The sequence below is a fragment of the Arvicanthis niloticus genome, chromosome 18 (assembly GCF_011762505.2).
Source record: "Arvicanthis niloticus isolate mArvNil1 chromosome 18, mArvNil1.pat.X, whole genome shotgun sequence".
Taxonomy (NCBI): domain Eukaryota; kingdom Metazoa; phylum Chordata; class Mammalia; order Rodentia; family Muridae; genus Arvicanthis; species Arvicanthis niloticus.
The window spans coordinates 37447805-37460711 of record NC_047675.1 but is presented as its reverse complement, the minus strand read 5'-3'; the positions used below and the strand labels follow the sequence as shown (position 1 = coordinate 37460711).

Sequence of the window (12907 nt, the reverse complement as noted above, 5' to 3'; positions counted from 1 at the left end):
CAGGTGGACAACAGAGGCGGGTGGACAACGAGGCAGGCATGGACTAGAGTGGGCAAAGGTCAGAGCCGCTGAAGTTTGATCTGTTGCTAATGTATTATAATGCTAAATTCTGTACCTGAGGTCTAGGCCTACAAGTGAATTCTCACGTTTACCAGCTTTTGTTGTGTAAACCTTGTTCCTTAATTTAAAGCTATTGGTTAAATAAAAATGGCTACAGCCAATTACTAGTGGGATTAGAGGTAACGGAGGTTTTGTTTTTGTTGTTTGTTTTTAATGTATACACTGTTGCTGTCTTCACACACACCAGAAGAGGGCATCAGATCCCATTACAGATGTGATGTAATCCATTGTGAGTCACCATGTGGTTCCTGGGAATTGATATCAGGACCTCTGGAAGGGCAGTTGGTGCTCTTAACTGCTGAGCCATCTCTCCAGCCCCAGTAGACAAGTTTTTGAGTTACCTGGTTGACCAGCGAGAAAGAAAAAGCATAAGGATGAGAGAGAAAAGAGAAAGATTGGTCTGCCAGAGCCTGACAGAATCTTGAGAGGAGTAGGTATCCTTACCCAGGCAGACTCAGCCTGCTTTTATTAGAACTCATGTTGCCTCTTGCTTTGCCCTGTCCACCCATTTCCAGAGTTTGGCGTGTACTGCAGTCACTGCCGGAGTGAGGTCCGTGGCACCCAGTGTGCCATCTGCAAAGGCTTCACGTTCCAGTGTGCCATCTGCCATGTGGCTGTGCGGGGTTCATCCAACTTCTGCCTGACCTGTGGGCATGGTGGCCACACAAGCCATATGATGGAATGGTTTCGGACCCAGGAGGTATGTCCCACTGGGTGTGGCTGCCACTGCCTACTGGAGAGCACCTTCTGAACTTAAAGGACAGTGGCACTTGCAGAAATCCCAGAGGGCACTATACGTGCTAGAGAAGGCTCTCTGCTGCTGGTGGTGGAAAGTTCTAAAACCAGGGTCATCCTCGGTGATTTGGAACGGAGAAGTCCCCTCACAGACTGTCACAGCGTCTGCCCGTGAGCCTTTGTGTTCCCTTCTTTTTGGCTGTCAGGGCATGGATGGTGCTGGAAGAAGGGAGGGGGACACACAGAGCTGACCCTCCTGCACTGCTGTTGAGTCCACAGTGGATGTTTTCATGAGGAAAAGCACCTGTGTCCAGAGCCACCAGAGCCTCATCAGCCTTCAGGATGCTGTCCTTGAACCAAGAATGGGCTCTCCAGATGCCAGTACAAAGACACACAAGCTGCAGAACAGTCTCCTGAGCCAAAAGACAGCTGCTGGCTCTTAGTGTCATCCACAAGTGAGCTCTGTTTATCTGTGACTTTAGAAGTTGTCACCTTGATGGTGGCCTTATAAATACATTACTAAAGTGTAATATATGATGGATGTGTATTCAGCATTCTTTCCTTGGTACAGGGCTTGAACTCAAGCGCCATGCACATATTGGTGAGCAGCTGTACCACTGAGTTAACATTCCAGCCCCAGAAGAGTGCTTAAGGTGTGTGTGTGTGTGTACTATTTCTCTTTATCTGCTTTCCTTTGACTAATAGAAGCTTATAGTTGTGTGTGTGTGTGTGTGTGTGTGTGTGTGTGTGTGTGTGTGAGAGAGAGAGAGAGAGAGAGAGAGAGAGAGAGAGAGAGAGAGAGAGAGAATTCTTAGCGACTCACTTTGCATTGTACTTCTGGTTGAAGGGAACCGTTTTGGACAGGACTAGAATTAGTCTCATGACTTCTAAAGGAAATGCCATTTGACTTTGATCATCTGATAGAAGAAACAGAATCTGACATTAAGGTTCTCTCTAGCCGCAAGAGTCTCATAACTGTTTCTTCTAGCAAAAGGGAAATGAGATTGCATTTCAGCACTGATACCAAAGTCTCTCTCTGCCTCCGGGCAGGCTGGCCGGGTTCCAGGGGCGCTTTTTACTTGAACTCCCTTGCAAACTCACCAGAATCACTCCTTGAGCATTTTCCGGGGCTTCACTTGTCTATACCAGGGAAGAGATTTTTAAAAAACAAAACAACCCACTATACTGAAATTCCTATCTCTTAGAAATGTAAATTCCTTGGGCCTTTCATATGGATCAGTGGGCACAGTTACCTGCCACTAAGCTTACTAACCTAAGTTTGGTCCCCAGCATGACCCACATGATAGAAGAGCTGACTCCTAAAAGTTGTCCTCTGACTTCCACATGTGTGCATTGATATGTTAATGTACACACACAACAAAAAATGAAATTTACAAATTTATTCCAAATTGATTAATCTGAGAGACATAAGTAATTTGTGTCATTGGAGTATGGGTACACGTATCTCTAATCCCTTCACTCATGAGGCTGAGGTAAGAGGGTTTCAGGTTTGAGGCCATCCTGGGCTACACAGTGAGTTGATGGTCAGCCCAACTTATGTATGAAGACACTTAAAAACAAACATCATAAAAAGATCTGGAGCTATAGCTTAGTAATTGAATACTTGCCTAGCATACAGGAGGTGATGAGTTTGATCCTCAGCAACACACACACACACACACACACACACACACTCACAACACTACATCTTCCATGGTAAGTAAATTTTGTATATCACTTTGTTTGAAACTACAATTTAAGACTCATGAATGGATTAGGAAATCAATCTTGTAGATAAAAACCAACATTTTATATTTCTAAGGATTACTTTGTGAATCTCTGTGTGTCTTCAAGTGTATGTAGTGTGGGACAGAAGAGGCCATCTGATTCCTTGGTGCTAGAATTATAGGTATTTTCAGGACATCCTGATTGTTTAATGTGTGTTTAGGGATCACACATGTAACTTGGATCTTCATGACTGCAAAGTCAAAACTGTTTTGTCACCAGCCCCAAAACTGTCATTTAAAGACAGTGAAATCACGTGGACGAGAAACAATCTTGTACTAACACATGATTATGTGTCATTTGTTTACTAGTATGTGTACACACACCTGCACACATATCTTTTGATGACAGTTGGCCCTCACCTGTCCCCTGTATTATTAATTGGTCAAGAGACTCCGAGGCATGAGCTTAACCTTGAACTATGTGCCAGGCTTGGGTACCAGTGCCTCAACAGCACATGCTGGGATGAAGGAGAAAGGGCCCCAGACATCTGAGTGTTTTCTACTTTATTCCTCCAGCCTTGTTTGTGCTGATGCTGCCATGACCCTGCTCCCACAACAGGTGAACCGATGCACACAGATACAGATGTGTTGGGTCCTCTGTGAGTTCACACCATTTACAGAGAACAGTCTATTTCTCTATCCTACTGTGAAGCCAGTGGGAACCCCGTCCCTGTTGAGAATGAGGTAATTTTCTTGTGTGGATTATTTCTATAAGAGCATTGTCTTCCAAAACAAAACAAACAAACAAACAAACAAAAAACCTTTCTTAGTGACTATGAAGTCATTTCAAGTTTAGATGTTTTGTAGGGGGCTAAAGAGACGGCTCAGTGATTAAGAGCACTGGCTGCTCTTCTAGATGCAATTCCCAGTAACCATAAGCCGGTCCACAGCCATTTTTAATACTCAGTCCAGGGGACCAGATGCCTTTTTCTGGCCTCTATCAGCACCAGGCACGCACATGGTATGTAGATATGCTGGCAAAACACTCATTATGCATAAAATAAAGTAAGACATTATAGAACATCTCACAAGATGTCAGTTCTGTTTGTATTTCCAAGTTACCAGAACAAAAACTTAGTATTTGTGAAAAATATCTCTGTTTGGAAACATAGTAGTCTGGATGCTGGCTCTGGTCAACGGCCTCTCTACCTTAGCGAAGTCCTTTTTTTTGTTGTTCTTTATTGTGTTTGTTTGAGGAAGGGCACCATTGTATCGACCAGCTGACCTTGAATTTGGGGCCTCTTACCTCCAGAGTGCTGGGATTCCAGGTAAACATCACCATACCTGGGTTTTATTTGCTCTTTAAAATATTATAATATTGTAAAATATTATAATATTAAATTATAAATTATATAAAATATAATATTTTATATGTTATAAAAACACCTTTGAATTTGTGAAGGAAAACACTAGGCATGTTCCTGGTGGTACATGCCTTTAATCCCAGCATTTGGGAAGCAGAGGCAGGGGAATCTCTTAGAGTTTGAGGCTAGCCTGCTCTACAAAGCAAGTTTCAGGACAGCCAGGGCTGTTGTTACATGTAGAAACCCTATCTTGAAAAAACAAAAACCAACCAACCAAACAAACAAAAACTATTTGCCAAGAAACACAGTGCTAGCTGTCTAGGGCGCCAAGGGCTCTTTATCCAGCTTGCCAAGCAGAATCGGCCATGTGTTCTGGGTGACCATCAGCTTGAGTTTGTCCTCCCACCTCAAGCCGCTCAGATCACAAGACTTGTCGCTTTCCTCGTGGATGCTATATAGAATCCACTATGCTTAACTTTAAAAAGAGTTTTACTATATAGATGCATACAGTCTGCATTTGCTGATCCACAATGGGCATGACAGCCCTTCCCAGTGCTTCTCTCAGGGGCTCGTAGGATTGAGGGGAGGAATCTAGGTTTGCTTTGTTTTGTTTGGAGGTTTAATGCAGCAGAAGCTAAAGAGACAACAGCTTTTCATTCTGCCAGAAAAATAGATGTAGTGTGGACACGCATAGGTGAGGGCTTCGGGAAATATCTAAGCAACAGAATAAATTCCAAGTTAGTTCCGTTAGCTATGGAACAGTAGCTTGGGAAATAGGGTTCTAAATCACACGCCTACTACTTGAAGCTGCTGTTTTTCATTCCATCTTCAAAGCCAGCAGCAGCAGGTGTTACACTCAAGAGATTAAAGGGTAAAACACACAGTGTTTGCCTCATGCTTAGACCCTAGTGTTCTTGTAAGAATCAGAAGCAAACCTATTCTGTTGGTATTCCATGTATTGGCAAGTCTGTGTTGACACATTACTGAGTTGTTTCCTTTTTAAATCTCAGAAGGCCTGGTTTTATTTATCATGTATTTAATGTGAGGTGGGCATTGTGAAAGAGGTGAATCTAGGAGGAAATGTGGTTATATCTCTACCTGTGCTCTGGCCTCCAGGAAAAAAAATATATCCTGCAACATACCATGCCCTCAACTTTCAGTGGCTGAAAACATTCTAGGCTTAGATTTTCTAGGCTTAGATTAGATTGTTCAGAGGCTAGAAGCTTCCAGGACTAGGCCTAGGTTAGCAGACTGAAGCTGTAAGCCTCAGAGATAACAATTACTTCAGGAGAATAAAGGTTACATTTACAAAGGCATGGGGGGTAGGGGGGGTTGCTCAGTGTCAACATGGCTGAACGTCTTTGAAGGATGAGTGTTTTCAGTAGGAAAGAGGAGAGGAGAGCACAGAAGGCCTTAGCCAAGGACAGGGAGAAGGACATCATTGAAGGCACGTGCTGCGGTTGCTTATCAGTGGAACACAGGCTGAAGCTGATAAACAGGGCTGGAGAGAGGCAAGAGCCTGGAGGCTGTGCCAGGGAGTCTGGACATTATCCGTAGCCTGGAGTCTCGGTTTTTCTGCTGCTAGGCTTTCCCTCCTCCCTACCCACTTGCCCTTCAGACTTGAGACTCTCCAACCCACCTGCCTGTGCAGAGTGGTGCAAGTATCCAGTATCTGGTGATTCATCCTTTCCTTGCCCAGGATGCAGCTAGCCAATGCCCAGTTGGACCCTTAACATAGTACACATCGCATCCAACGTGCAGGCTTTGTGCCCCATGCACTAAGACATTCTCCAGCAAATGCCAGGCAGGTACCCTTGGTTTTCTTTTAGAATCTAAAGATATAGGTCTTTGTCTCACAAGACCATTCCACTTCAGATGCCTATCTCAAGTCCTTAGGTGTGATGCTTTTCTGACCTGACTGTCCTTGGGTACAGTAAGGCACTCAGAGCCCAGGCAAGCAGGGACTGGGGATATAGTTATGTTGGTAGCATGTTTATCTCACATGCATGGGACCCTGGGTTTGATTCCCTAGTACCATTTAAAACAGCTAGCAATAGAAACCTATAATCCCAGCACTTAGGAAATACAGGCAAGAAGATCAGGACCTCAAGATCATCCTTGTCACAGAGAATTTGAGGCCAGCCTGGACTACGTGAGACCTTGTGTCTGGATGTGAAAGCCAGGGGCTTGGGAAAATAGTTTAGCCTCCTTCACAAACATGAGGACCTGAGTTCGGATTCCCAGGACCCACACTAAAAAAATTGGGATGTGGTGGGCTGTGTCTGTAACCCTAGCTGGGGGATAGGGGTGGGGTAGAGCCGCTCGTGCAGACAGGTGAGTCCCCGAGCTCATTGACCTGCCAGTGTAGCCAGCCAAGCAGTGAGCTCTGGGATTAGGGAGAAACCCTGTCTCATATTTGAGGTTGGGGAGGGATAGAGCCTCCATAAGCAGGTGTGCACATAAGCACACACAGAGAACTTGTATGTACACACATGTACGTGTATGCTTACACACAGGACCCAGGGAAGTGCTTTACTTACATGTGACGTTTATTATAAGGATAGTATTAAGGTTCCAACTGCGTAGATGACAAAGTACATGGGAAGGGACAAGGAGCTTCCCACCTGTCACCTGACCATCAGCCTCTAGACACCTCCACATCGTCAGCAACCTGGAAGCTCCCCAAACCTATTGTGTAGATGATTGATATGGTTGATTAAATTGTCAGCCACTGGTTAAACTTTTACCCTAAGCCCTTCTCCAAAGTCAAGGGTAGGGCCTCTCATGATACAGTTATTTTCCCTGGCAGCCAGTCTGTATCCCGTGGCTATCCAGGTGTCTAAGAGTCATGGTATTGAAGTGAGAAGCTATTGTTATCATTTCAGGAAGTGACAGAGGTCATGGGATCTCAGGGTCAGGAACTCCAGCCAGGACCAAACAATGAAAATGTTCTCACAGTGGCCCTATTTCTAGGGAAATGGCAAGAGCTTCTGAGTCCTGTTTGGAAGCAGAGCAGAGATCAAATGTACACAGTTTCTTAAATAACTAGGAAAGGAAACAGTATCTCATATTCTGGCTTGTTTTTGACTCACACGCTTAATTTTTTATTTTTATTTTTGTGTGTCATGCATGTGTATTTGCAGGTGTGCTTGCCTGTGCCTTCGTGAGTAGAAGCCAGAGGTCAACACTGAATGTCCTCCACATTTTTTCTTTTCTTTCTATCTTCACCCCACCTCCAACCCCTGCCCAGAGACAGGATTTTTTTATATAGCCCTGTCAGCCCCAGAGCTCACTATGTAGACAGGATTTTGCTCTATATCCAGGGTGGCTTTAAATTCACTTTGTGGCCCAGAAAGCCTTAGTTTGGAATCTTCCTGCTCCAGCCTCCTGATGCAGGATTCCAGCCTGAACCACCATGCCTGGCTTATGAGAACATCGAGGGGTGGGAGGCATAGCTCAGTGGTGAAGGGTTCTTGCCGGGTAGTTATAACCATGCATAATTCTAGTTCCAAGGGATCTTCCACCCTCTTCTGGCCTCCGCAGACACCCTCAAGTGTGTGGCATACACACACACACACACACACACACACACACACACACACACATTTATAGAAATAATACATCTTAATTATTTTCAGACTTAAGTGCTAAAAACCGTATGGAAACAACCCTAATGCCCTCCAGGTGCTGAAAGGCCAGGTACACTGTGCACCTGGTACAGTGATGACCACTCAGAGATAGAAAGGAATAAAACACGAATATAGATGATGACAACTTGCTAGATTTCAAGGAACTTATCCTGGATGAAAAAGTCAATCTGAAAGTTACATTACTGGACTGGTGAGATGGCTCAGTGGTTAAGAGCACTGACTTCTCTTCCAGAGGTCCTGAGTTCAGTTCCCAGCAACCACATGGTGGCTCACAACCATCTGGAATGGGATTTGATGCCCTCTTCTGGTGTGTCTGAAGACAGCGACAGTGTACCCACATACAAGAAATAAATAAATCCTTTAAAAAAAAAGTTACACTACCATTCAGTACAATTCCACTTGCCCTTCCCCCCAACACCCATCAGGGTCTCCTACAGCCAGACTGGCTTTAAATATGTAGCCAAGGATGACCTTGAGCTCCTGGCCCTTCTCTACCCCCCACCCCCCAACCCCTGGATTTTAAAGTATGTGTTACCAAGCTTGGGTCATCTTAGAACATTCTGGAAATAATATTATCATTGCTCTATTAAATAAATTACTGTCTGGGCAGTGGTGGCACACGCCTTTAATCCTGGCACCCAGGAGGCAGAAGACAGGCGGATCTCTGAGTTCAAGAGTTTTTTAAGTTGTAGGTGAGTTGTAACCCTGGCGATGCACACTTGTCCGCCAGCATTTGGAATGCTTAAGTAAGAAGACAGTGCGTTTGGGGTCAGCCTTGGGCTACACTGTAAGTGTTACAGCTCTGAAGGGAAAGGCTCCCCCTATTACAGTGTTACAGCTCTGGGGTAGATAGCCGTGTGTGAGAGCTGCCCTGGACAGGCGTAGATATGAACAAGAGAAAAGAGCAAGTTTATTTATAAAAGATTTTTGGATCAGTTTCAGATTGTTTGTGCAGTGGCAGAAGCTGCCACCATTGAAAATCAAGCATGCCAGTACTGGCCATTGGACTGTACGGAGGCCAAACTGTTTGTAGTAACAGAGCATGGCTTTAATAAAGTCTAAGTCCATGGAGGGGAGAGGAAAGAGATGCAAAAGGAATTCTGCTTGAGGGAGTTTTCTCTAAGCCCCAAGTGGGAGCTGAGAAGCAAAGCAGCCCAGGAGGGAATAGAGATGCTGTGAGACTTCTCTGATGGAGCTGAGAGACAAGAGAGACAAGGTTGCAGAGGCCCACAGAGGTCCAGAGGCCTTAAGGAAGCTGAGGGACTTAGCAGGCAGCTTCTGAGGGGAGAGGCAAGGAAACACAGAATGGAGGGAGAGGAGCAAGTGTGGCCCTCACTGTGGGGCCCCAGATGATGCAGCAGGCTCCAGGAGCCAGAGAGAGGACACTTCTTACCCAATAGATGAGGAGAGACAGGCGGTTAGAGCAGATGGAGGGAAGAGGCAGCTCAAGAGGCAGCCTCTAGAATTCAGAACCAAATATGATGGGTGGCAGAAGCCAGCAGAAACTAATGGTCCGTACTCACCTCGAGAGAGTCAAATTGGCAACTTGAGTCGGTTTGAAGTGTGGAGACATGGGCGTGTCAGAAAGATAAAGATGGCGTCCTCTACCAGAGCTACTTGAAGAGAAAGAACCTGGGAAAGGAATAGCATTCGGAGGCCTTTGTGTGTTAGCAGCTGGGTGGTGAGGAGAGAAGACAGTAATAGGCCACCTGAAGGTTAACTTCTTTGATTCACATAGAAGAAGCTCAGTGGCCACCAGAGCATGTAGGCAAGATGCCCATCCTTGGGTAGTATGGTCTAATTTTTTAAATAAGTATGCAGCAGGTGTTAGGGAAGGTCCCATTTGATGACCCAGGACTCTGAGGGCATAATCTTTCCTTTTCTGTACCCTGGAAAGAAAAGGGGAGAATTAAATCCAGAAGATGTAGGGTGGGTACCTGGGGGAGGGCTTGAAGGTTTCGAGAGGGCTTGTCAGTGGGCAGAAGTAGGGGTTTGCATGAGGTGTCAAGAGCCGTCTCATGTAAAGGGCAGGCAAGAAGAGAGAAAGAAGGAATCCAAGGATGTAAGAATCTAGCCATCCCTAGGAAGGATAGAATTTCGTCCTTGGTGGTGGGGTCTGTGAATGACCAAATCAAGTCTTTTCTATCTAGGGCAATGGCCTTGTGAGCTGGAGCAATAGCTAATCCAAGATGAGTGACCAGGAGAGAGGGCAGCTGGACCTTAGAGGGTGAGACCTTCTTTCTCGGCCAGACAGAAAGTTGAATAAGGTAGAGGTGTTGGTTTGGCTAATTTGCAGAGACGGACTATGAAAGAGAAGATTGTCTACATATATTGTATAAGCTTGGATTTAGGGAAGGGGAAAGAGAGTGAATCAGAGACTAGAGCCTGGCCAAATAGATGTGGGCTGTCCCGGAACCCCTGGGGTAGGGTGGTCTAAGTGAATTGGGTAGAAAGGGAAGTTTCTAGGTCTGTCCCAACTGGAAATCAAGAGGAACAGAAAAGAAGGCATCTTTGAGGTCAAAGCATCGAGAGGTCAGTAAGGAGATGGTGGAGAAGAGAGTACTGGGGTTGGGAACCATGGGCTGAAGAGGAGCCACTACCAAGTTGATACGTTGAAGATCCTGAACTAAATGGTAGGTTCTGCTGGGTTTATAACTGCACATATAAGAATGTTAAAGGGGCAAAGACGTGGGGTGTAGAAGATTTTTTTTTCCTTAAAAGGTCAAAGGTGAGAGGCTTAAGACCCCTGAGGCTTTGGAGAAAGAGCAGTTATTGAGTCTGGGTGACATATTTGGTAGGGTTTTGTAACTGAATGATGGGAAGGGGTGATTGTGGTTATAGAGGGATTTTTGGGTGTCCCAGTCCCAGGATCTACCTGAGAAGCTGGTCTGGGAAACAATGTGTCATATTGTGTGGTTTGGAGAACAAGGAGATCAGCTGGTGGCCCTGGGGTCAAGCAGATGAGGAGAGCAAAACAGAAGCCTCACTTTAGCTAGGAGGTCCTTCCCAGCAAGGGGATGGGACAGGTTGGTACCACTAGGAAGGAGTGGCTAAGAGGGAATATCCTTGTCTTAGTTAAAGTTTCTATTGTTGAGAGACACTATGATCACAACAAACATTTATAAAGGCGGTTATGAGCTAACTCCCATGGGTGCTGGGAGCTGAAAGTGGGTCCTCTCTGGAAGAGCAGCGAGTAAACTTATCAGCTGAGCATCTCTCCGGCCCCAAGACCAATGTTCAGCAGGGCATTTGCTCAGAGCCCGTGAACTCATCCTCCTTGCCTGGAGAGCAAGCTTTGGCCTAATTATAGAGTGAAGAGGTAGACCGAGAGCAAGATGCTGGCTGCAGGGTAAGGAACCGACTGCCACTAGGGGGAGTGAGGACATCGGAAAAGAAGCACATCTTGTTTTTTTTATTCCAATTTACAGGTTTACAGCTTTGACTCTTCCCTGTGGTCCTTAGTAACCACTTTCCAGCAGTTCTTGAGGTTGAAAAGAAATAAACTTCAAGTAGGTTAGGTAAAGTGATGGGAAACAGGAAGGTGAGATTTAGGCTAGCCTGGGCTACATAACTAGTTCCTGTCTCAAAGAACACTACTGCCATTTGACCCCAGACATTTCAGTAGTTGGGAATAGTAGTGGTGTTTGCCATCAGTTTGTAAACACACAGCTCATCTCAGAAGACTGTTGTTGACTCCCCGACCCCCACCCCAACCCCCAACTCTCATTCAGTTTCATGATTTGGGGTAACATTTGTATGGTATTCAACGGTTTCCTACTTTAAAGCTTTTTTTTTTTTTTTAATGTTTTGGTATCTGGGCTCAGATTCCTACCTGGCACCCCTCTCCCCATGCTGGGATTACAGGATAAGCCGCCATCCCTGGTTTAAAGACTTGATAGAGTTACAGGTAACAACGTGTGGGTTTCAGATCCAGGGCTTCTTCTGCACATTCATGTGCATGAGTGTTTAGCCACGTGTATATACATGCACCACATATATGCCTGGTACCTCTGGAGGCCAGAAGAGGGTGTTGGGTCTCTTGGAAGTGAAGTTACAGACAGTTGTGAGCCATCGCGTGGGTACTGGGAATGGAAGCTTCCACAAGAGTAACCAGGGCTCTTAGCCAAGGAGCCTTGAGCATTTATGTCGGTCCAGCTCAAATTTAACAGCAGGTGGCAGCAGAGCGTCTACAAACCTGAGCACTTCCATCCGAAAGGAAGAGAAGTTAATCCAAATGGGCCTATACCTGCTTCTCTGGTGGTAAAATGAAAGTTCCTGTTCCAGTCACTTTCTTCTTTACGGGGACAACATACTCAGAACAGGGAAGGGTTTGTTTTGGCTCCCAGTTGGAGGGTCCAGTCCCTCACGGTGGGGAGTCTTGGTTCTAGAAGCCTTAAGCTGCTGGTCTCATGGTGTCTGCAGTCAGGAGACAAAGAGAGGTAGATGCTTGCCAATGCTCAGCTCATTGGCTTCCTTTTTTTTTTCCTCAAGACCACAGATGAGGGCTTTTTATTGGTTCTTTGTCCTATCCAGTAATGCAGATGTGAGATGTTCTCGATTTGTCCAGTCCATTCAGTGGCTGAACAAATATGCCCCTCCCCTCCCCCCCCCCCATTGCAGAGAAAAGCCGAGGGAAATTCTACCCCCTCATCAGGTATGAGTATGCTTTTCTTGTTATTGTTTACATTAAGCCACCTAGCATGTTTTTGGCTGCATTTTACATTTCTAAAAATTTTGGTGGGGAAGAGCTGCTACCATGCCAGGTGAGCTGGGAGACAATCTTCAAGAGTTGGTTCTCACCTTCTGCTGTGAGGGTCCTGGGGATTGACCCCTTAAGTCAGTGACACAGTTTAATTAAGTGAGAAACACAATTTAAATATGGTCGTTTAGTAAGAAAACTGAGTGTGGCCAAATCATATCTCGAGCTTAGGATAGCAGTTTACCTGGATTCAATCTTTAGGACCCATACAGTGGGAGAACCAACTTATCCAAGTTACCCTCTGACCTCCACACGGGCCGTCTGTGCCCACACAGAAAATAAACAAATGTAATGCAAATCTCTCAAAACGAAGATTGGAACAGTTTTTGCTGTAGTTTGGACTGATTTCTCTCACTCTGTCACAGCGTGTGGAATTTAACAGCAAGACCATTTCTGCACAGACTCACCAGAAAGCACTCTTGTAACCGTGGCTCATGAAAGCCCGGTGTGGTGGCCCACTGCGGAGGCAGAGCAGCAGATCTCTGAGGCCAGCCTGGTCTACATAGAGAGTTCCAAGACAGCCAGGGCTACACAGAGAAAACTTGTTTTAAA

At 45.6% G+C, this 12907-nt stretch overlaps 1 protein-coding gene across 10 annotated transcripts in view; it reads left to right on the top strand.

The window, feature by feature from the left end:
* Positions 1–3654, top strand: part of Wdr59 (WD repeat domain 59) — a 71319-nt gene extending 67665 nt beyond the window's left edge. For 8 of the 10 annotated variants that reach the window (XM_076915901.1, XM_076915900.1, XM_076915903.1 and 5 more), the window contains one exon: positions 636–1396. In XM_076915901.1, coding sequence (XP_076772016.1) covers positions 636–871 — 236 coding nt within the window. In that variant the 3' untranslated portion in view covers positions 872–1396. Of the gene's footprint in view, positions 1–635; positions 1397–1426; positions 2638–3158 lie in introns of those variants that run through there. The other 2 variants (XR_013104899.1, XR_013104898.1) reach the window with 2 other exon arrangements.
* Positions 3655–12907: the final 9253 nt, after the last annotated feature.